The 25,531-nt window shown below is 38.4% G+C and overlaps 1 protein-coding gene across 2 annotated transcripts in view; it reads right to left on the bottom strand.

Annotated features, from left to right (window-relative positions):
* Positions 1 to 25,531, bottom strand: part of ATP8A2 (ATPase phospholipid transporting 8A2) — a 352,855-nt gene that overhangs the window by 218,689 nt on the left and 108,635 nt on the right. For both annotated transcript variants that reach the window (XM_070943899.1, XM_070943898.1), the window contains exon 24: positions 23,949 to 24,121. In XM_070943899.1, coding sequence (XP_070800000.1) covers positions 23,949 to 24,121 — 173 coding nt within the window. The remainder of the gene's footprint in view (positions 1 to 23,948; positions 24,122 to 25,531) is intronic.

Raw genomic sequence — 25,531 nt, 5'->3', positions numbered from 1 at the left:
TCTTACATCTGTTTATGCAACATCTCGAAAAACAAGATAGAAAACCAGCTACCTGTATAGCTGAAATGGCTCTGTTATACAGGTAGTCCTTGACTTACAACCACAGTTGGGGCCCGAATCTCCATTGTTAAGCAAGGCAGTTGTTAAGTGACTCATGACTGATTTTATGACCATTTTTGGCTATAGTTAAGTGCAAGAACTGATTTTCTCAGTGCTTGTGTAACTTCAAATAGTTGCTAAACAGATGGTTGTGAGCTGAGGACAACCTGTAGTTCGTTTTGCCAAAGGTAATATGGCACAATCTTTACAATTCAACAATGGTCATAATAATTAGAGATGGGATTTCTGTAGTGATTAAAAAAGCTTGCATTCCTTTCAACTCTTTCCTGATATAAAACAGAACACAACTTTTTTTGGAGAGGGGTGGTGCTTTTCTAACTAATAAGCTATGCCTATCCAAATACCTGATTATGGAATAGGATGGCAATGAGACTGGATAAGATTTCTACTCTGGTATATATTTAATATATTAACATAAGTTGTTCTTACTTTTTAAGGTATCACTTTGCCTTTAATTCACTGGTACAATCAGTGAATTCTGGAACTGATTTCAACATGGAACACAGAAACTTTTCCCCAACAGAATCTAAACTTGCTTTGTAACTAACATATATTCCAATTGCTAACTGAAAGATTACTGAGGTCACCAAAAGCTCTTATCTTTCTGACCACCTGAATAGTGGGATGATATATATTTCTTCTCCAATGTACTCCTCTACTCCTGGGAAAAATGAGGTAGGCAAGATGCCTTTACCATATATTATAATGTGCATTCTCAAAATAGTAATGGTTCCTGAAATAAAATGCAATGTTTTAAATATATAATATATAAGCAGAAAACAAATATAAAATTAAATGTAAAATGTCTTAAAGAGGAGCTTTATGAAGTCACTGGCTCTAAGGGCCATTTCTTAAAGCATAAGGCAGCCACATCACATGGCAGATCCAGGGTAGCTGCTTTGAAGATTTTCCTGGTTTGAGTATGTAAGCATCACCTCTTTGGTTCATCAACAATCTTTGCATAGGCACGTGTAGACAACAGAGTCAAATCCTTGTGAGTCACCTCTGCTAAGCCTTCTGGAGCAGGGGTCTCCAACCTTGGCAACTTTAAGACTTGTGGACTTCAACTCCCAGAGTTCCACAGTCTTAAACTTGCCAAGATTGGAGACCCCTGTTCTGGAGGATATGTCTATCTCAATGTTTCAAGGAAGGATATTTTCTCGTGGCAGCAGTGCACTTGATGAATGCGTTGCACAGTCTGTTCTGAAGACCATCTTTTGAATATTAGCTTTATTTTCTAGCAAGAAGCCATAGCCTAGGGACTTTTAATACAACTGGCACCAAAGTTTAGTTTCCTGTTGAGTAGGAAGTAAATTCATTGTGCTAAAGAGAATTGAATGTTTAGCCTCCAGCTTGAATTATAAATAATCCTGATGCCTTAAAAGGACCACTGTCAAAAGCTCATCTTTTCTTCCACCCTGAAAACTATAGCAATCCCCTTTCTGTCTCATCTTCCAAACTTGGAGATTTGATATTTTATTCTTCCTCATGAGTAGAGGGAAACCAGGAACTCCTAATTCTACTGTAACAATTGTATAGTATCTTTTCTACAAATTAGGAATGGATTACAACCAATACGTAACTTCCTTCACAGATCCTGACTAATTGATCTGCATAACTTCAATACTGTAAAACAACAAAATACACTAGAAGTGGAGCTGTCTTTCCAAAGCTTGAAAACATTATTTATTTCTTGCAAACCTGCATAGATTTTTGATTGTGGAATCAAGTAATTATGATCAATCCCATTATGTTGTGATGAGATCCCTGGATAGAAAGAATTGTCACTATAAAATGCTGCATAAATAAATGCTGCATAATTGAGGAAATTTGGGAAATTTAAATATTCAAATCATGCTTAGTTTTGGATGAAAAAACTCGGGAAAAAACACAAGTATAGAATTCTAAAAAAAACCAAAAGTACAAAAGAGAAATTATACTGGGAAATCAGTTAGAATTACATGGACATGCAGAAAACAAGATTTATAACATGCATAGTAAAAGAAGAAATTCACCTTTCAAACCGGCAGTAAGTTATGCCTTCCTTTTCTTAATCACCTTCAACCAGGGGTAAAATCCAGCAGGTTCTGACAGGTTCTGGAGAACTGGTAGTGGAAATTTTGAGTAGTTCGAAGAACCAACAAATACCACCTTTGGCTGGCCCCAAAGTGGGGTGGGAATGGAGATTTTGAAGTATCCTTCCTCTGCCACGCCCACCAAGCCACGCCCACCAAGCCACCCCCCACCCACCAAGCCACACCTACAGAACCGGTAGTAAAAAAATTTGGATTTCACCACTGCCTTCAACGATTATTATTCTATCTTAAGGCAACTTAAAAGAGGCTCTTTCTAGCAACAGCCTGCTATACCTTTTTGAAGACCTGTACTATTTTAGGGATTTCTCTTTGTCTTAAAGAACAAGGAAGAAGACTGCTAAGGCAAGCCAAATAAAGAAGTGTACCGAGAGAGGGGAAAAAATTGATGGAGAAAGGTAAAGATTGAAAGCCGTGATTTTAGTTTACTATTGTAGTAACTGGTAGCTTGATCTTCTCAGCTGTGGATGGCTAAAATCTTCTGATTCTGACTAAAAAAGGAAGCCAAGATGGTGGAGCAAAGCATTAGAGATATATTTGAAAGGTCTCTAAATAAAATACACCAATTTGTAGACCAGTTGTTCTCTGAGGATAAAAAAATCCTCTCAAAGTACTTCTGAGATACAAACATGTGGAGAATGTTACCAAACTGCCAAGGTAACTTCACAAGTAGCTGAAAATGCAGAGGAGTGTATTGCAGCTTTGGAAGAACCGGATATTAACTTTCACCTTCGCCTTCATTACTATGGTTCAAATGTAAACCTCTCAACACAATTGAAAGAAGAAGCGTTGAGAAAAAAATGTGGCAATTTTTTTTTAAAAAAAAAACTTTCTTAATCCTCCTAAGACCCAATGGGGCAGGAGGTCCTTCATGAACACAGAGAAGCTTGAAACTGGCTGTATCAATAATGGTGATACCTCTTTATTGTTCTGAGAACTAATTACTATAATTTCCATGGATAAGGCTGGACTTAAATATGGATTTTCCCAGTCCTTGTCCAACATTTTTGTGCTGGAACTCAAAATAGGAAACATGACATCATTCTGTCCAACAAGAAAGTCAGTGCACATTTTATCAACCATGATCCCAGACAGTACAAATGAAAAGTATCACAACCTATTAAGATATAGGCTGACAGTGGTAAGAGTCCATCTGGAACAACATTAGAAGAGAAAAACCTCGTTGACAATAGAAAATTGGAAAACCAACACTAGAAAATATACAGCAATGGAAAAATTGACTGTATATATTCATAACTGAAGTCTACCTAAATTCAGATAGACATGTTTCTCTTGTATACATCCTTTCAACAGCAAGGCAAGTTGAGACGTTTAGAATATGGTTTTTGATGAAAATGAGAAACTGTTTAAAATAATTAAATGATTTAAACAGAAATGAGTATAATTGAAAATGTTTAAAACATAAAGTTAAGATACTTAAGCAGCAGTTAGTAGGAAAGGAAAGGAAAGGAAAGGAAAGGAAAGGAAAGGAAAGGAAAGGAAAGGAAAGGAAAGGAAAGGGAAGGGAAGGGAAGGGAAGGGAAGGGAAGGGAAGGGAAGGAAAGGAAAGGAAAGGAAGAGAAAGGGGAAAGGGGAAAGGGGAAGGGGAAAGGGGAAAGGAAAGAAAAAAGGAAAGGGAGGGGACAGCTTTCATGTTTCTTTGCATAGACATTTTATTTTTTTTAATCATCATATTAAATCTCAACAGAGATTATTTTTTTAAAGATCATAACAATAACAGTATACACGAGTTAGAGTTAGGTAACAGTATTGTACTAGTATTTTTGTTGTTGTTTTTAAGTTAATTAAGAGAGAGCTTACACACGGGAAACAAATTTCTTGTGTGTCTAATTACACTTGGCCAATAAAGAATTCTATTCTATTCAGTGATGGGTTTCAAATTTTTTTTACTACTGGTTCTGTGGATGTGGCTTGGTGGGCATGGTATGGCTTGGTGGGTGTGGCTTGGTGGACGGGGCAGGGGAAGGATACTGTAAAATCTCCATTCCCACCCCACTCCAGGGGAAGGATACTGTAAAATCTCCATTCCCTCCACAATCCAGGGGAAGGTTATTGCAAAATCCCCATTTACTCCCGATCAGCTGGGTGTGGGGCCAGTCAGAATTTTTACTATCGGTTCTCTGAACTACTCAAAATTTCCGTTACCAGTTCTCCAGAACTAGTCAGAACCTGCTGAAACCCATCTCTGATTCTATTCTATTAATAAAAATAAATGTATGGAAAAAAGAAAGAAAGGCAATGCCCAGATGAGCGTACTGATATGTGAGTTTCATCCATAGCTGAACCAAGGAAAATGCCTGGTTTTCAAAAGGGAGCAATAAACAATAAACTATGACTATAAAGAAGACATTTTCTGGAAAATTTGGAAACCATTTGTGGATTATGCGCTGGGAAAATTGGATGCTTCGGTACCTGTACCCCGAGAACGTGGATTTTGGCGATCATGAGGATATATCCGAAGAACCAAATCTTCCTTTCTTATGTATAGCACAGGGTGAAATATTGTATATGTTGTTTGTAATGTTAGTAATTTAAAATATAAAATGTTAAAAATAATAAAAGAAAAAAAAAACAAAAGGGAGCAATAAAGATTTTGAAACTTTGGGCTGTTTTCTGGGCATGGCATGCCCTTGGCAGCAAAGGCAAAGGAAAATAATTGGTAGGGCTCATTATCACCATAAGATGCAAAGTGAGAGCAAGGTGTAGCCACAACTTTGCACCTCCAATTTTAACACTCACAAAGCTAAAATGGAACCGCAGAAACCACCCCATTGTTAAAGACTTCACTTCAAAAGTTCAAAAGATCTCTCTTTTTGCAGGTCTGATCAGTTTGCCATAGAAAAATTGTAACAAAGACTATATTTTAATTAAGCTAGGATAGGAAATCTAATACCTTAATTCTATTATGTAGAGTAAGACATTTATCTGAGCACCTGAGGTAGTTTTAAATCTCATTACTCAAATGCAAATGAATATGAATTCTCTCTTATGCTGCAAGTTCGGATGTCATACTTTTCCTCTTGCGTAGAGCTGTCTTAATTGTATTTAATTTGTAGCAGTTGCTAGTTAAGGATTAGCAATAGGTTTTGTATGGTCATTAAAAATCGTAATTCAAAACCATATCAATATTATATGTATCTCAAATATATTTCATTCTTATTTCATAGTGTTTTTAAAATAATATGTCAATAGTTGACTCTTAACCCATAGTATTTCTTTTAAATTTCCCCTTAGTCTGAGCACCAAACGCATACATTGTTCAATTTAGCTGCAGCCTCTATTAAATTGGTCTTACTGTCAAATGTTCCTGCTCTCTACCAACAATTATAATATTGATTTTTACTGTGTGCGCATACACACAAAATCAATATTCTCCCAGGACAGAGTTGATTGACAACAACATAATAGAGATTAGCTGGTCAGCCAAGTCTGTAAAACTAGTCTGTAAAACTGGTATCCATTAAAAAAGGGTATAGGGAAAGAAATTAGGGTCTATAAGAAAAATACACTGCACTATTGCAAGAATTTTACTCTGGGAAAATATCTATAAATACAGCTAAAAGAGAGAGAAAAAGTTAAAATGATTTTAAATAGGAATTAGGCAATTAACTTAAAATGTATGCAGGTATCACTTAGAATGGTAATGTCAATTTTATTCTCTCTGTGTGCGTGTATGTTGATTTAATTACATTGTTAATTCACTTTTGGTTTTTTGTTTTATTTGGTGCTCTTCCCCACCTAATGTTATCTTGAGGTCAGGCAAGAAATGCTGTTAAATAAATCAGTTAAGAATATTTTGACAGAAGCCATTCAAGTAAATGTAAATCGCTGCAGTAAAACAGATTTGCCTGAAATTATTGGCAAATATACTGGCTGAAAGTTTTTGGAATGGTTCAAATAGTTTAAAGAGCAAATTGGTGGCTCTGCCTTCCAGGTCTTAATTTAAACGAAAATTCAATAGAAACTTTGCCACAGCAAGGGGTTCCCAAACTGAGGGCTCTGCATCCCTATGCAACATGAATAAATCTCAATGGGACAAATGTGGATAAGAATTTTTAGAAATTAAAAATAAAATGAAATATGGTTCAACCAGTAAGGTTTTAAGTTTGCTTTCAATGCAGACCACATGACCGTGGAAATATCTTTGGACAATGCTAGCTCCCTCGTCTAAGAAATGGAAATGAGCACCGCTCTATAGAATCAGAAATGACTGGACAGGAGAAACTTTTACCTTTAACTATTTTTGACATATAAATGAGCATGTTTCAGAATACAATACATTATAATATATAGTGAAAAGTATTTTGACTATGTTTACCTTGTTTATGAATATTCAGGATTGTCAAGATTGTTCCGATTTTGCCAATGACGGGTAAACAGCACATGTAAAATTGATTTGCGGCAGTCAAATTTATTAAACATTTTTTTTATTGACAAAGCTATGTATGCTATTAACTTTTTATTTTTGTATATAATTTTAAAAATTAAAATACCATTAAGATTAAGGAAAGAAACGACAAAGAAATGTTTATTAAGTACAATTTCACTGTCTGAAACCACCTCCTGCCCGATTGACTGACCTCACTAAACTTTAAATTGTTAACAATGATGCATAAGGCCCAGTCATACTGAGGGACATCTTATAACCAATAACAGACAAGCCAGTGTCAGACCTGGAAGCCATCTTTTACATTTGGGCCTTCAGGCCTGCCACATATTCTTCTGTGGGAAATTGGAAGGGGGGGTTGCATAGAGTATGGGTGATATGTAGTCAAAATAACATTCCTTTCTCAGAGAGTCAAGGACACATTGCTCTGGCACCTGGAGTTGGGTGACTGGGAGGTATCTCCAGTTTGGACGGTGGATGATTGGACTATGTGATGGACATGAGTGTGCTGGGCAGGGACTTGAACTTTCACTTGGGTGGGGAAAACCTGGAAATTTTCAGGTTTCCCCAGATGTGCCAATACGACATCTCTAATAAAAAGTAACTTTGAGGAAATCCAAGCCTCGGAGGTTTCTTTCATTGGGGATGTTACTTGGAACCTTGACAGCCAGAGGAATTGGCTTCAAAAATGAAGATTGTAGCTTTCCATCAAGCATTGCCCAAAATCATAGAAGTATCTTATGAATGGTCACTGATCAACGTCAAATGCAAGAAAACTCTTAAAACAACAGAAATTCTTCTGAATTCTTGCTTGCTGTCTAATATTATTAGCCTACAACTTCTGAAGTGAGGTGGTTTTTAAAACAAACAAATCAAGATGCCAAATAAAGAAGAATATTTGTAGCTCAGAGTTGACGAGGGGTCCTTGGTGTTCTCTGAGCTTGCTTGTTATCTTGCAGGTGTTTCATTACCCAAACTAGGTAACCTCATCAGTGCTAGTCCTAGGTAACATTATCAGGGCTAGCACTGATGATGTTACCTAGTTTGGGTAATGAAATGTCTACAAGAAAAGAAGCAAGCTGAAAGAGCACCAAGGACTTCCCAACATGCCAAATGCAAGTAGAAAAATTACTGGGCAAATTCGATGAAATGTTGCAACGATCTGGTGGAAGATCTTACATGTCAAGCTATGGAAGTAGTGACAGCTTTATCCTTTTCACAATTCAGTGTGATGACACTAGTGATATAGCCATGTGCACATTCAAATAAAAATGACAGAACTCTGAAAGAACTACTTTTTACAAATAAATTGATGATCATCTGAAAAGCTTCAGATGTATGAACAAGATTTCCAACATTTTGGGGGAAAAATTGATTTTCTTGGAAAAAGCAAATGGTCTTTCATGAGAAAGTATGCTCTTACTGGTGGATACACATCTGTAGTGACAACTCACTGTATTGTGCACAGACAAGTCCAAAGTCATTAGGAATTGGGTGGAATATAAATCAATAAAAGTAATTTATGTTTTTATTTATTCATTCTGTTTGTATAAATGCCCATCTCAAACCAGTGACTCTGGGTGGTGAGTTATTATTATTTTATTAATAAATATAATTATTACATAACTGCTAAAACCGTTAGCAGCATATCTGTGTCATTAGATTGCAAATTTTATGAAGAATAGAACTTTAAACAGAAGACTTTTTCAGCTTTTTGCATGAGCTTAGGAGCAGATCATAAAGTACATCTGTTTCACTGAAAGGATTATGGCTTTCCTAAGGGATCACAGTTTTATTTTAGCTGAAAGACAAAGTGGAATTTTTCCTCAGATGGCAGAAGAAATAACTTCTTATGGCCCAAACATTTTGACTTTCACCAGCATTACGGTGAGTATTTTTGAATCCCTCAAATCAATTTAATTTAAAACTGTAGGGAAAAATCTGCAATAACCAAGACTGCAGTTTTATGCGCTGTAATGCCACAGAAATGTTTATGGGGGGGGGGGGGAAGCTGGCTTCTCATCTTTTCTATTGTTATCATCAATGAAAAATGAAGGTTACCATGACATTTGCAAAACCACGTAAAAGTGTTTAACCTGGACTGCTAAGAATCTTCCTACAGATTTGGCGATATACAAATGTAATAAACACAGAAAGGAGTGGCTCAAGATTTTATACTGGCTCCTTATTTAGTAAACGTACATGTAGATTGTATCATCAGAAATGTTTATCTACAAAAAGAACAGAAACTTGAATTAAAATTGTTGAGAAAAACATCAACAATTGCAGACATGCTATTGATAATTTTGTTGGCTGGGTATAAAAAAAAACTGTATTTTTTATTTATTAAAAAATAAAGTATTTATTTAAAGTATTTCATTTTGAATGTAAAAAAGAAAATGCAAAAAATGGTTTGCTGCTCAATGTATTTTTTTTATCAAAAAATTAAAATTATTTCAATAGGAAATCTCTACATAGTGCAACAAGGAGAAGTTGTAACAGATTATCATTCTGGAGTCAAACATTCTTAGAGATTCTAACTTTAGAGAGAAAGAACTGCTACTTGGGAGAAGACTATGACAAAACTTGATAAAATACTCAACTGCAGAGGTGTCACAAATTGTAACACCTGACTCTAAAAGCTGGATCATCTGAATGATGAAGAAAAGCATGATGCCTTTGAATTAGACTGGCAAAAAAAACCAGTTGAGAATATCTTGAACTTATTCTCAAGCTTCTTCTCTAAACTGATCCATCCTTCCCACCAAAGATTAATTCAATTCTCAGTAGCAGCAGGTGATGACTGTATCTTCATCCCATCCCAAGAAAATGTCATCCAGTCCTTGTGAGCACCGATTAGGAAAATGGAAATTTTGTGGGACTCCCACCAGGGCAGTAACTGGAGCGTGGAAATTTCTGTCCTGCTCCTTGCTGATTTGGGAATATAATATTTTAACATGTGAGTCATTTGGAAAATGTCTCAAAGTATACTACTGTAATAGGGTTACTGCTAGGGTAGCCTTCAATGTCAGTACTTTTATTACTGTATATATTTATATATATACACACAAGAGCTATGATGGTCTAGGGCTGTAATAAAGATTTGATTGAAAGAACATACAGGAGCTCATGAGCCTCCTGACTCTAGGGGGCAGTGCTCATCTCCGTTTCAAAGCAGTAGAGCCAGCGCTGTCCGAAGACATCTCCGTGGTCATATGGCCAGCATGATTAAATGCCAAAGGCGCACGGAATGCTGTTACCTTCCACCAAAGGTGGTCCCTATTTTTCTACTTGCATTTTTTACGTGCTTTCGAACTGCTAGGTTGGCAGAAGCTGGGACAAGTAACAGCAGCTCACCCTGCTACGCGGCACTAGGGATTTGAACCACTGAACTGGCGACCTTTTGATCAACAAGCTCAGCGCCTTAGCCACTGAGCCACCACATCCCTATACCTTTATTAAGCACTTAATACCTTTATTAAGTACTGGAAAACTGGCTACTTTCTCCCTTTAGCAGGTATTTCTAATAAGCAAGTTCTGCAAAGAATATGTGTATAAAATGGTCCAGGATATTACGGCACTTTGCATTTGTGAGATGGACAGCTATATAAATGATACATAGGCCACAAAAGGGTTGGTTAGGATGGAAGACATTGAAGAATTCATCAAATAGGAAGTAAATAAATAGAAATAGAATTAAATTAAATAGCAATAAGTGTGAGAGGGATCTAGCAGTCCTAGTGGACAAACACTTGTAAATATGAGCCAGTAATATGCTGCAGTTGAAGAAAAACTAAATTAACAGAGGAATACAATCTACATCACTTAAAGTTTTAGTACGACCTTATAATGCCTTGGCAAGATCACATTTGGAATACTGCATCCAATTTTGGTGACCATGATATAAAAAAGATGTTGAGAGTCTAGAAGGAGTTCAGAGAAGAGCAACAAAGATTATTAGGAGGCTGGAGGCTAAAACATATGAAGAACGGTTGCAGGAATTGGGTACGTCTAGTCTAATGAAAAGAAGAACAAGGGGTACCATGATAGCAGTGTTCTAATATCTAAAGGGCTGTTACAAATGAGTGGAAGGCGACCTATTCTCCAAAGTACCTGAAGTCAGGACAACAAGCAAAGGATGGAAACTTATCAAATAGAGACCCAACTTAGAACTAAGGATAATTTTTCTGATAGTGAGTACAATGTGGAACAATTTGCCTTCGAAACTTGTGGGTGCTCCATCACTGGAGGTTTTTAAGAAGAGATTGGACAGGCATTTGTATGACATGGTATAAGATTTCCTCCTTGAACAGGGATTGGAGATCCCTTCCAACTTTGTTATTCTATTAAAGAGTTCAAGAGAAAGTTCACCGAATTCAATGTTTCAGCTTGACTCTTGTGCACATTTACATGAATATAAGATTCCTGGGGCTTATTTAGCATAATAACAGGACATGGTTCATAGTAAAATCATAACAAATGTTCCAAGCTATTTGCAGGACTATCTTCTTCAGCTGAAATTGATAGTCTGTAACTTTCATTCTGGAAAGCAGATTCTTAGTGACTTCCCATTTTTGTGAAATGAAGGGATCAAAGCTAGGCTGGTATTATAGTATTATGGCATCATCTTCCATGTGAAACCAGACTTACCAATTTTTATCACTTTATAGGAGTTGATAAAGATATTTTTAAAAGACCTTACTAGGATGATGATCTGGTATTTGCAAGTATATCTTTATTTTGGTTGCTGTTGTAAATTTTCACTCAATTTGATTGTTTATTATTTATTATGTATCCATGGACTTATAGATGTATGTGTGGAGACAGGAATGAATGAAGCATCCCGAGAAGAAGGTGGACAAGCAGAATCCTCTTTCTCAGGGAGAAAAATATTTTGAGAACTCACAAGCATTATTTCTTGCATGTTTTTCAGCAAAGAAGTCTCAAAACAAAAGAACAAAGTGTGACCTTGGTATAGAAAATGTCTGGTTTTGGACTCTTAAGATCTCAAATGACTAGCAAAGACTTTTCTATCTAGAATTGTTACCCATCAGGGCAGTGGTGAAATCTAAAATTTGTTACTACCGGTTCTGTGGGCGTGGCTTGGTGGTGGGGGCTAATGTGACTGGGTGGGCGTGGCCAAATTTTTTTTTAACCTTTAAAACCATTTTTTCTACAACCTCTTCAGCGAAGAGGTTGTAAACAAATGCTCTCAAAAGGCTCTGATGATCCCAGCTGAGTTGCCTGATCGTCAGAGGCTTTTTTTCTTTTAAATGCCTCTGCCGGTCAGGCAACTCAGCTTGGATCGTCAGGCATCGTCTTGGATCGTCAAACTCAGCTTGACGATCAGGCAACTCAGCTTGGATCGTCAGAGGCATTTAAAAGAAAGAAAGCCTCTAATGATCGTGCGGCTCAGCTGGGCATGGGGGGGGGCAGGGATTTTTGCTACCGGTTCTCCGAACCACCCGCCTCCATTGCTACCGGATCAGGTGATCCGGTTGGAACCGGGAGCATTTCACCCCTGCATCAGGGTACCCTACACTGAGCAAATGGTATGAGTCTACTTAGTGCATCTTTAAATATGTTGGGTTTTATTTATAACTTGCCTTGCCTTGCCTTGTATGTAATTTTTATTTTTAAATGGTCAAGACATTAATAAACAATAAAATAAAGATGAATACTGACAGAAGTGCATAAAAAGAGGTCTGGAAGTAACTTTCCAGACAAATTAAAATGGAAAGAGTCTCAGCCAATTCTGCCTCCTAAATGCAGCTGTTGCCAATATATAATTTTTTACTGTTTTACTTTAGTTGGTTTTAAAGTTAAGCTGCTTCTAGCTGAAATATAATTCAACATTGCAGAATTTATTACTCATCACCCCAATCCTTATCTGCATCTTCCATGAAGGCATTTAAGCAACATTTGTCTGATTGCCAGAGTTCACAAAACAGACAAGAATGCTTCTTAAGAAGGAGAAAAAGAGGCATGAAAATATTCTCACCAATAATGTAGAAAACACAGAAATGCCAATAACAGAAATAATAGTCAAGTGGAAGCATTAATTGCAATTTCGGTGACATTTTGAGACATACAAAATCCATAATAATGGATTGCTCAAATACTATATGTATTTCTGGGATTATAGGTAAAATTACCATGATACAATTAACATTTATTTTTGATATAAGATTTAAACTAACACTACAGAAATGGAATTACTGCTATTCCAGCAGATAAATGCAAGATTTAAAAAGATTTGCAAGAAGAGAAGACTTTTAGATTATTTTAGTCCTACATAATAGATTAATTTCTTTTGAGATGTACATCAGTTGTTCGTTGGATTATATGGACCAAGGCATTAGTTTGAATTCAGGTGAGGCTGCTGAAGTGGGATATGAACCAAAATGTATTTGCTCACTCAGTTTTATTCCCCCGCCCCCCCCACCAGTAATCCTATGGCCAAAAAATAAACAAAAATTTGAGTGACTGAACTGGGAGAAATAAACCATTGTCTCTCAATTTTGCCTTATTTACTGTATATATATAAAAGAGAAAACCATTCACGCCGTGATCATGAAATCTCCAGAACTGTAAAGTCTACAAACTTGAAATTTGGCACATGTGTTCCTCTTGGCTTCTAGGTGCTCACTAAGAAAGGATTTTTCAAAATGACCATCAGATCATTAGTATTTCTTATATTATTATTAACACGCTCTGATGCTAATTACTTAGACGTTCTACTCCCCCTCCTAACTGGAGAGACGGGGATAGGATAGGAGAGGTTTCTGTGCGGCAGCCCTGAGGGAGAGTAGGGGCTAGAATAGGAGAGGCTTCTATGGAGCAAGCTAAGGGAGAGAAGGGGATAGGATCAGGGATGGGTTCCACTTACCTTTACTACCGGTTCGCAACTACCTTTACTACCGGCTCGCAACTACCTTTACTACCGGCTCGCTTCGCTCATGCACACACACTTCTGTCCATGCACAGAAGCTTCTGCACATACACAGATCATCCATGATGGCGTCTGGGCAGGTGGGCAGAGCCTCCTGCACCATTACTACCGGTTCGCAAGAACTGGACTGAACCAGGAGCAACCCACCACTGGATAGGATAGGAGAGGCTTCTGTGGGGCAAGCCTGAGGGAGAGAAGGGGGATAGGATAGGGAATGTTTATGTGGGGCAAGACTGAGGGAGAGAAACAGAAAAGAGAGGCCGATCGTAACTACTCATTAATTTTCAAGATGTGTCGATTTATAAAGCCTGATCACATAAGTTTCGTAGCAGAGCACGGGTATTCAGCTAGTTACATATATTCTGGAGAGCAACGGACAGTTGTTTTTTTCTATTGATATTTCTTTATTGGTAGGTGATGGTAGAGGAAAGAGGAGTCTACCAATCACTGTCCTGAAACTGACTTGTAATCTTAAACTAAGTTTTATTGATTTTCATCTTCAGAGAGGGTTGATTTAATCTATTACTGTTTTAAAATACATATGCTTTTAATTTATTTCTATTATTACCTTTGTAACTTTAACTTCTTGTAAACTGCCTTCAAGTCTTTTCAGTTGGGTGGACTATAAAAAATGTAAAATATTCAAACAAATAGAAAAAAGAGATAAATCTATAAGGAGCAGCAACATAAGCCAGCCTCAGCGCTTGGGAGCACTAAAATTTGCAGAGTGATGGGGCAGCACAAATTATATCAACTTTTTTCTTCTTCTTCTGACTCCAGGACAGAAACTTGGGAATCTTAATGTTGCCATAAGGAGATATTCTGTTGTGAAATATTTTTGCTCAGCTATTTCATTTTTTCCAAGTGTTTTCCTTATTGGAAATGTATTGTACAATAATAGAGTTGTGGAGTTATGGTGCTCAGGTTTTGGACTATACTTCTTAAACACTTTTTACTAGGTTATATAAAACCAAGATACTTAACAACCTAAGAAATGAAAATAATGTAAGACAAAATTTGTAATCCATATAATTTAATTTGTAAATGCTAGGATTTTATTTATTTGTTTTTATTGTTTTGTTCTGGAAATGATTTGGTGAAGATCAGAAGATAAATGTTTTTAAGTAAAAGTATCTCCAAAACTATGTTCAGCTGTCCTGTGTAGATTACAAAAGCAATTATGTCAATTGTTCTCTTTTTTCTTACATATTTAAATGATAATGTTTATTTAATTTCAGATAGAATAAAGTTCAATAAAACCTATTCTTCGAAGACTTTGCCTTCAAATAAAGACTTTGTGTTCAAACATTATCCATCCAGTCACCCACCCACCACCTACCCATCCATCAAGCCATCCACTGGGGACAATATTTCTGCATTACCAAGAAAAATGAAAAGTATTCCATTAAGTGCAGCATCTGGAGAAGGAAAAAATGAAACTCAATAGTCACATCTGGATATTAAGAGTTAGAATTAAGAGATACATTAGATCAGGAGTCCCCAATCCTCAGTCTGAGCAAACAAGTGAAAACCCTTCAGTGGGATACAGGCAGCAGACAAAACCATACCCCCTCTGGTCCACAGAGAAACCTCTCTCCACGGAACTGGTCCCTGCTGCCCAAAAGGTTGGGGGCTACTGCATTAAGATGGCTGAACGTTGCAAGGACTGGATATGAACTAAAAATGCATAACTTGTCATAGCCCTCAAATGTGCATTGCAGGCCCATGCAATGAAACAGAATAACAGAGTTGGAAGGGATCTTGGATATCTTCTAGTCCAACCCCCTACTCAGGCACAAAACCCTATACCAGGGGTGTCAAACTCAAGGCCCAGGGGCCGAATACGGCCATGGGGTGTTTAGATCTGGCCCCCAGGACCACCGTGGAAACAGTGAAGGACTGGCCCACGGTGCCTCTGCCAGCAAAAACGGAGGCAGAGGGTTGAAGAAGGCTGTTGCAGCTGAAAACGGAGATTGGGAGACTGTTTTCTCTGTCAGGGCACTCGGGTCACCACAGGCGCTCCCGACACAAGTGACATTGAGCTGGCCACACCCACCCTGGCCATGCCCACCCCGGTCCCCCAGGGCAAACACAACCCTGATGCGGCCCTCAATGAAATCAAGCTTAACACATTGCCCTATACCCGTGATGGAAAACCTATGGCACGCGTGCCACAGGTGGCATGCGTAGCCATATCAGTGGGCACGCCAGCTCAGCTCTGGTGTGCATGCCCACACTGGCCATCTGATTTTTGGGCCTTCTGGACCCACAAGAAGTAGGGAAACAGGCTGTTTCCTGCCTCCGGAGGGCCTGGGTGGGGGGCATGGGGAAGGCCCATTTTTCTTTCTTACCTGGCTCCAGATCCTCTCTATGCATCTGCGGAGGGAGAAAACAGCCTTTCCCACTCCCTCGGAGGCGCTCCAAAGGCCTGAAACGGCCTATTTCCCAACTCCCGGTGGGACAGGAAGTGATGTTTTTTGCTGTCCCCAGCCTCCAGAGACTCCTAGAGAGGAGTTGTCTCATTCAAAGATGGAAAACAAATGCTCACTCTGTCCAATTTTTTTTGGTCTCTTACCAAGAAAAAGGAGTTACAGATGCATGTACTAAACTGCTTCTTAAAAATAGATGTTGAATAATTCAAAGGTGAAAATAAGCTCTAGAAAATTGGAAGCAGATTTGTTAATATAAGAAGCTAAATCATCCTACAATTTAGGTAGTATGTGTTATTATCCTAAGCCTGAACCAAAGAGGTGGAAGATGACTGCATGAATAAACTTACCATTAGAATAATAGGATGAAGTTATGAAAGGGGATCTGCAGTCTAAAATCCTGGGGGGGGGACTCCTTTAAGTATGGTTAGTGCCCTGTAAAACAATCCCCCAAGAGAAGAAGTTGAGCTTAATCCAGCTATTTAAAAATTGAACTGGCATGCAAATATCAAGCAATTAATCACATTTCCTTGAAAGGTAAAACCCTATTTTCTCAAACTCTAATACGCTGAATGGGTGTTTTACTAGTAATCTGCATTACAAAATAATTGACTGGGTTTTTTTTAAGGTGTCTTGAATATGGCCTGTCTCAGTTAATGTATTTTACCTAAATTGCCTATTCCATGGGCAGCCAATTGAAAAAAAGAAATTATTGGTAGGAAACACTTTCCTTTTGGGATTTTCAAAGATATCTTCCTTAACTTGGATTAGTTAAATTGGGTAGAACAATCTGAGATGAGATTACTGATTCTATTACTGTACACATTTAAGGTATTAGTTTGTACACAATAGGTTCTAAAAGTCTTATTTACAGATGGACAGGAATATGAATCTCTAGTGTGCTGTTATTAAAAACTAGCTTAAAAATAACATGCTAAATTACAGGTCAGTAAAGGGAAATGATCCTAGCTTATTATGAAACTCACATATTTCTCGCTCATTTTTTTTACTTTTCCTATATGGCAGGAAAAAAAATACTGTAATGTAGCATTTTCCTCAATTTTTCCTTAACCATGCATGATTGCTGTGTCATTTCATGAAATAATTAGAATTAATTCCCAACAGCCCAACTACAAACTGTTATTTTAGAAACTAATTTTGTTTCAATGGTTACAGCTATTGATTACCACTGTTCTTGACTTAGTGAAAGCCCTAATTAGTAAAAGTAGTGACGAAAACTCCTCTCAGACATGCAGGAAGAAGAAAAGGAAAAGAAAATATATAATCCTAAGAAAAGGTTACAGTTATTCACATGTTAATTTATCCTGAAAAGTGATTTTAAACTGCATACAGTTGATATTGGTGGTTCGTGATTCAACCTGCGTGACAATAGCTAAATATTTGATTTTCATCCATCAATTATTCCCTGCAAATAAAAAATTAATTATCAGAAAGCAACTGCCAGTTTGATACAACTGTCATCATGCAAAGTTCTATTATCAGATAATTGACTGGGATGACTTGTTTTCCTTAGGAAAAGAAGGGCATGGTTTGAGTTCCTGGATATATGAAACCGCTCCTCAATTTGCTCTTGCATGGCAACATTCAATGCTACAAAAGAGGAAATTATTTAACACATGGGGATTACTAAAATTACACATACTGAATGATTTGGTATAAATTACCGTATTTTTCGGAGTATAAGACGCACTTCCCCCCCCCAAAAGAGGGTGAAAATTTGGGTGCGTGTTATACACCAAATGTAGCCCCGCCCACCCGCCGGCCGCCACTCTTTGGCGTCTGCCTCCCAGCAGTTTACCTCCTTGCAGCAAACAGCAAACAGCCCGTTTCAGCTTCAGCACAGCCTGATTAGCACAAGCAGCTGATTGTCGGTTGGATCGGCCTCCCGACCCTCAGTTGTTTCAGGCTGCAGGGATTGCCATTGCCTATTGCTGCGCAGGCCTCCGCTGTTTGCTGCAAGGAGGCAAATTGCTGGGAGGCAGATTTTTTTTCTTGTGCTAATCAGGATGTGCTGAAAATGAAAATGAAACTAAAGCAGGCTGTTTGCTGTTTGCTCCAAGGAGGCAAATAGCTGGAAGGCAGAGGCAGATTTTTTTTCTTGTTTTCCTTCCCAAAAAAGGTAGGTGCGTCTTATAGTCCGGAGTGTCTTATACTCTGAAAAATACGGTAGTCGTTTTATTTTTACCCTTTTTATTGGCTTCTACCCTGGTTGCTCAATGTCCTTGCCCTGACTGTTCTTACCTGTCAAGCCAAGGAATCAGGACCATTTATAAGATTGCAGCACAGAAGATTTATCCAAATATATATACAAAAATCTAGTCAACTAACAGCTAGCACTAAATTGGTGCTAGATAAAGGTCAATGGAATTCAAGGGAAGCTGGACCTCGATCTCTTTTGGCAATACAAGGATTCTAATGACATGGTTAATTAAAGCTGTGGTGGCGCAGTATTGGTTAGAATGCAGTATTTCAGGCTAATTATGCTAAATGCAAGCAGTTCGATTCTCACTGGCTGAAGGTGGACTGAACCTTCCATCCTTCCAAGGTCAGTGAAATGAGAACCCAGATTGTTGGGTCATATATGCTGACTCTGTAAACTGCTTAGAGAGGGCTATAAAGCACCATGAAGCAGTGGTGGATTTCATGCGGTTCGCACCGGTTCAAGCGAACTGGTTGTTAAATTACCCATCCCCTGCTATCATAGTGGATCCTGGGCACTGTGCTATGCTGCAATGGAGAAACGGGCAACAGAGGAGCCAGTGCAAGGGAAGGAGAAGGCCGCTTTCCCTCTTTCTTCTCCCTGCTCCTCCACCTTCCCTCGTGCTGGCTGCTCTGTTACCCATTTCTCCATTGCAGTGCAGCACAGCGCTGAGGATCCACTTTGATAGGGGGCGTGTAATAATTTGCCTGGCCAAACTAACCCGCAGCCTCTCCTACATTGGGTCCAGCTTTGATCGTGCTGCCAAGTTAACTCTCACCCCTCTCACTTTTTCCTGCAGACTGACCAACACCCCTGCATGCAACTCCATGGGGAGGAGGGGGGAAATCCCTCCGTCCACTTCCCCCAAATTCTTCACCTTCCCACACGAGCTCTCAGGAACATCAATTCCTTGTCTCTATGGTACCACCCCCTCCTCATTCCTCAAAAACCTCACCTCTTAAAGGAGCCGCATCCAGAAGGCTGAAACAGACGTGAGACCAATGTGCAGACAAGCACCCTCGGAAACAGCCTTTTGGCAAAGGGTGGAAATTTAACAACCGTTTTGCCCAGGGTCAGGTTGGTGAGGTCATCATGGGAGCCTTGTCCCGCCTGTGCGGCAGAGCTGGAGGATGGGGATGGGCCATGCCTCTCACGACAGCCAACCTGACCCTGGGTGAACTGGTTGTTAAATTATTTGAATCCCACCACTGCCGTGAAGTGTTATGTAAGGTATAAGTCTAAGTGCTAAGTACTATTGCTATTAATTCTGGTCCCTTGCTTTGCCTGTTCTTCTTCTACATCACCCATTTTGTACGGTGACCCCTAACAAAATGCTGTGTTTAATCTGAAAAGAGTTGTCCATCTCTGCTTCAAACACATTAACAATTGTGTTCTGATATGCTAAAGATCCCTGTTGTAGCTAAGGGAGCTGATTAACAAAGATGAACAGAAACCAGGCTATCCTGTGGGTAACTAACTCACAGCTTTCCTGCTGGTTCTGCAAAGTGTTGCAGATGACAAGGATAATAAAACTCAGAAATCACTAGCCTTAAGCCTCCAAATGAAAAACCCTGTGTGATTTGAGGGGAGGGGGAAAAGGAAGAAAGAAGGGAGAGAAATTTGCCACCTCGAGCATAGTAAATTAGAGTTGCAACACGTTTTACATGCGTCCCCAAGGAGGGACTTGTATAAGGAATCTGTGGGGGGAAAAAATCAATTGCATTCAGTTTAAAGAGGTGATTTCCAAGTGGTCAGTAAGGAAAACTTTTGGGATACAGGCAATGCTGACTGCTTTCCCCATATTTTCTCCACCTTCAATTATATGCACACATGAAAGCTGCCAGAATGATCTTTCCCTTACGGTTTTCAAAGTCAGGAGACGAGCACTGAGCTGTCATGAATTGTCAGAGGTAGAACTAGATAATAAGCATTGATAATTCAATAGCTGATAGATGGGAGCAGGGAGGGATAGTCAAAGGACTATATGTGGAAAAATAGAACACATACATAATTTTCTTTGGGACCAATTAATGTTATTCAAGTTTGCATATTCTTAATCAGAAATATATTGTAATTTAAGTCACAGGCCAAAGGGGGGGGGCATCTTTTATAATGAAAATCAACAAGTCGCCATGTCGATAATGGTGGGCTTCTCGGTATTTTCTGATGTAATTTATAAATTAAAAAACAATCTAAATGAAATTACAATAATCAGGCAGGAGTTGGTCACTGAAGGAACAAAGTAGGCCTGAGCATAAATATTTTAGCATATGATTTCAGAGACTTATTTTGCAAGCTAGATTAGAGAGGTTTCTTCTATGTGGCAGCAGAGAGAAAGAGAGAAGGAAGAGTTCTTCCTTTCTCTTGTTTGCATTGTTAACTGGTGATTTTTTTTAAAACAATATCACAGGACAAATTATAATATAGTGTTCAGTTGCAATAAAGACATTCAGCCCCAATATCCCACACAACCACCGTAGGAACGCTTGAGGCTACATTAGGTGGCATGTACTACAGAGGCCCTGAAGTTCAAACGGCCTCCTGTTTTGTATGCAAGAGATCACAGATTCAACCTATGGAGTTCAGAGGCATCTGCGGGATTCGTCCTTTTTATCAAAATGACAAGAGCAGCATTGCCCTGTCATACTACAAACCCTGACCTTTTCACAGATGTGATGCACATACGGAAAAGGGCGAAGCTTACAATGCGACACCAGAAGACTGTTTTTCTCTTCATTCCATACAGTATCCCCGAATACAAAAGAAACACCTCTGGCAAAATTAGTTAAGTACAAAGTTAAGATCATTTGAAAGCAGAACAAACAACAACAAAAAAAAGATTGGCTATGAAAACCCAGATACAATCCCCATTTCGACTGGCACTGGCAGTTTATATAAAAGTCCTTTTCACATCATGTCTGAAAGGACACATAACTGGTAACACTCTCACAAATTCATGAAATCATTTATCTCCAACTTTGTTCCTTAATTGCCACAATTTTCACAATCATGGGCATGCTACTTTAAACGAGCATACCCCAAAACATTCATGCTTTGACTTTCTCCCATATCGAATATACCAGGGTGGGTTCTACTTACCTTTACTACCGGTTTGCAATAGGGCCACGCATGTGTGCTTCTGCGCATGCGCAGAAGCTTCCTGATGACATCGGGGTTGGTGGGTGGAGCCTCCCGCTGGTTTTACTACCGGTTCTATAGAACCAGTCCGAACCGGGGGCAACCCACCACTAGAATATACATGTCACTGCAATTATTGGTTCAGCATATTTCTTGTAACATTGAAGAAATCTTAGAAATCTGAATTGTGGCTTCTTTCTTTACGTATAGTCAGTCAGTCTTTGCAAGAGCAATCTATATAGTCAAATGAATTCCCATCTCCAAAGTCTTAGTGTGAGTTCCTTGACTGACAGCATGGCTGATAGCTTATAATTTCCTTCTATTGCCAAGAATTTGCCAACATTAGTCATCCTCTTTCCATATGGTGGTGGCCAGCTTTAATTATCAGAGCGTCTTAAAATGAAATTTTTAAAGTAAAAACAAGCGAAAACCCTTCAAAGGCACCAAACACCCCACAGAATAATGTTTAAAAGTGCAATAAAATATTGATACTGTAAAATGATTCAAAGGAGAAAGAAAAGACATGATGTAATTTCAGAGGTTGAAGAGGGGGAAAATAAAAGAGAGTGGAGTGGAGTTTCTCCAGGGAGAATGAGGAATGCCTTTAACAGCCTATATGGCTTTACAGAAACATTCCTTTCACTTGCCAGGTGCTTGTGGAGAAAAGAAAACATTTTTTATCCCACTCTGGGCTGCTTTAATCATACTCCTGCATGTCAAATAAGACACTGCTCTTTAAAGCCACAGAGGAAGAAAGCTGAAACAGAATTGCCACAGGGAAGAGGAAATTTCAAATTAAATAGTGGAGGTATTCAAATTAAATAGTGGGGAAAGAGGGTAAAATTAGAGTCCATCTTTATTTCTTAACCCGATGCTACAATATTTTATCAATTCTAGACAGACTATGGTTCGCAACTGTCAATATAAAATAGCATGCATTCAAAGGATTTAATGGAGCATTTATTAGGAGTTAGTTTTTCATTTCCACTGGGGTACAGTACTTCAGATGCATTTGCCATTCAACGTAACGTTAAATATACTTAAGATATATGGTGTATTTATTTCTTTGGCTTTAGGCATAAAGTACTGTTGATGCTGGCTCTCAAGAGAAATCTTTAAAAATGAAAACCCAATAAATCTGGACTTGGTTTGCAGAAAAATGGAGGTACACCACCAGATACATTGATGTTCTATTCATTATCTGTATCAACAAGGTTAGTTAAAAATAAACAAGTAGGTTGGGGTTAACAACACAGAGTAAGGAAGCGCTCTCTCCAAAAATACCATTTTATATCAGCGCTAAGGAGCTAACCAATATTCATAACTTTTTCAACTATTTGCTAAACTCTCGCTGCGATCATAAAGCAACCATATGTCGGGAACATTAGCTCAGCACATAGTAACTGAATGCAAATAAACAAGACTATTAGTTCAAAGGCCAATAGCAGTCAGAAAATGATACACAAAACCAAACAAATATCCAATATATCCCATGTGTGACAAGCTACCTTGATATGTTGACTTGAATTCAAGTGTTATATAGCAAACGCAAGACTGTTATATTTTTTAAACCACCTATCTAATATTGTTGTTAAGTTTGGAATACATTTAATATACTTTTTACAGAATAGAAAGAAGAAAGCTGCCATGTTTAAATTAAATATTGAATATGGCCATCCTATAAGAATTTTACAGTACCATTTATGCTAACAACTATAATCCTATACATACACAATATATACTGTATTTTTCAGAGTATAAGATGCACTTTTTCCCCCCCCCTAAAAGGGGGAGAAAATTTAGGTGCGTCTTATACACCGAATGTAGCCCCGCCCACCCACTGGCCCACACCCTTTGGCCTCTGCCTCCCAGCAATTTACCTCCTTGCAGCAAGTAGCCAGAAGAAACAGCTCATTTCAGCTTCAGCACAGCCTAATTAGCACAAGTTGATTGGATCGGCCTCCCGACTCTCAGCTGTTTTGCACAGGGCTCTGCTGCTTACTGCAAGGAGGTAAATTGCTGGGAGCAGATTTTTTTTTTCTTCTGCTAATCACGCTATGATGAAAACAAAAACAAAAGTAAAGCAGGCTGTTTGCTGCAACGAGGCAAAATTGCTGGGAGGCAAAGGTAGATTTCTTTTTCTTGTTTTCCTCACCAAAAAAGGTAGGTGCGTCTTATAGTCTGGAGCGTTTTATACTCCAAAAAATACAGTAAAAGGTAAGGGAGTTCCTGCGGATTTTAGTCCGCTAATTGTTGCTGACTGTAGGGGGCGATGTTCATCTCCGTTTCAAGGCCATTGTCTGAAGATATTTCCGCAGTCATGTGGCCAGTATAACATAACAGAGCACTTTTACCTTCCCACCAAAATGGTACCTATTTATCTTGCATGTTTTTGAACTGCTAGGTTGATAGGAGTTGGAGCAAGGATGGCAACTCACCCTGTCACATGGCACCCAGGTCTCAAACCTGGGCTGCCGGCTTTCCAGTGTCTTAACTGCTTAGCCATCATATTTCCCTTTATCTGAGTATACAGTATATGCTCTAAGGTAAATCCTTTGAGTACAGTGAACTTAAGTTGGATTCTTACCTGCAACAAATGACAGCCTTGCAGGACAATGCTAGGTCCAGGAAGGACTGCCTCACTTCAAAGGACAGGGCATACTTCAGAGTTTGGCCATCTATAATCAAAGCAATATCATTTTCTTTGCCCAGTGAGTCTCCCAGACTTTCACAGTGGTGCGTTAATGCAGCTCTTGTTGCCTAAATGAAAAAAAGAGGGCGGGGAGGGGGGAGAGGAGAAAACCACATTTTGTTATCATTTTTGTTAAGCAGGACAGCCCAAATTGGGAAGCTTGAAGAATTTATTCAAGGAGGAATTCCGATAGATTCCACATTTGTTATTGCATGTATATTACAAAAAGATGAAAATGCATGAGAAAGGCGGCAATATGACTTTTTAGATTAAAGACGTGGTCTATTCTGATGGAAATCTTTTGAATTCCTCCAATTACTGGACCAGTCATTAACTGCTGCTAGGTGGCATTGGTATAACTTGTGATATTTTCCTCCAGTCCAGAATGCAGTGTGTGAGTTATTCATGACCATATTAGGCGAGAGTTTGGGTTATGCAGTTAAGGATTTGTACCAATCGTCCACATAAAGAGCTAACAGAATGAACACACAGCTCTCTCCTAAAGCTATAAAATGCAAAAATTTATACCCTAAATCAGGGGTCTCCAACTTTGGCAACTTTAAGACTTGTGGACTTCAACTCCCAGAATTCCCAGCATAGCGGGCTGAGGAATTCTGGGAGTTGGAAGTCCACAAGTCTTAAAGTTGCCAAGGTTGGAGACCTCTGCCCTAAATTACAGAAACTAAATTGGGGTGTGTATTCTATGTTGATTTCCTTCACTGCAGGTTCTTCAACAGGACTTTAGTTTGAGCTGCTTCTCATTAAGATGTTAACTTTTTAACTTTTTATTTTGCTACTGGCCTTAATCTGTTCAAATTAATATAAGTATAGTACTGGCTTCTGAAATATTTCAGTTTCTGTTTTTAACATTGGCTGTATTTTATTACCTTTACAGTACATTTAGTGGGGTTTTTTTTTTAAGTTGCCTTGCTTTTTCTTGGCCAAAGAACTATAAAATATAAAATCTGCCAGTTTCTGAACTGAGCTGATATAGTATGGAATAAAAAAATGCTAGCCCATTAGCTATATATTTCCAGACTATTCCATTCTATTTCCAATCCCAGCATACTGGGTCCTTTCCAACCTTCAACTCAATGAGTATAAAAAATTTAGCGACTATTCACCGCTTATAAAACTACAAATAATTCTATCTGTCCACCCCACATCCCTTCTCTTATCTACAAACAAATCCATAAAACGTCTTTTCAGTTCTGGTGTCCACAAAATTTCCATAAAGGGTTGCCAGAAGTAACAACATATCTTTTTTTAACCTTGATCAAATAAAAGTAAAAGAAAGAAATATAAAGTTGTTTTAACAGTCTTAATATTTAGTTCATTCAAATATTGTCATAGGATTTGATTTCTCTTCATTTCTTCTTTGTTACATCATACAGAATTCTTCAAGATCTTAACAAGCCTTCTTTAAATAAATCCAAAGGAAAAAAATTGACCAGGTTGTTCTTTTGAGTTATCTTTTG

Source organism: Pituophis catenifer, unplaced genomic scaffold, assembly GCF_029215685.1.
Source record: "Pituophis catenifer annectens isolate HBS135680 unplaced genomic scaffold, rPitCat1.0.hap2 SCAF_4, whole genome shotgun sequence".
In the NCBI taxonomy this organism is placed as follows: Eukaryota; Metazoa; Chordata; class Lepidosauria; order Squamata; family Colubridae; genus Pituophis; species Pituophis catenifer.
This window is presented reverse-complemented; position numbering and strand designations above follow the sequence as displayed.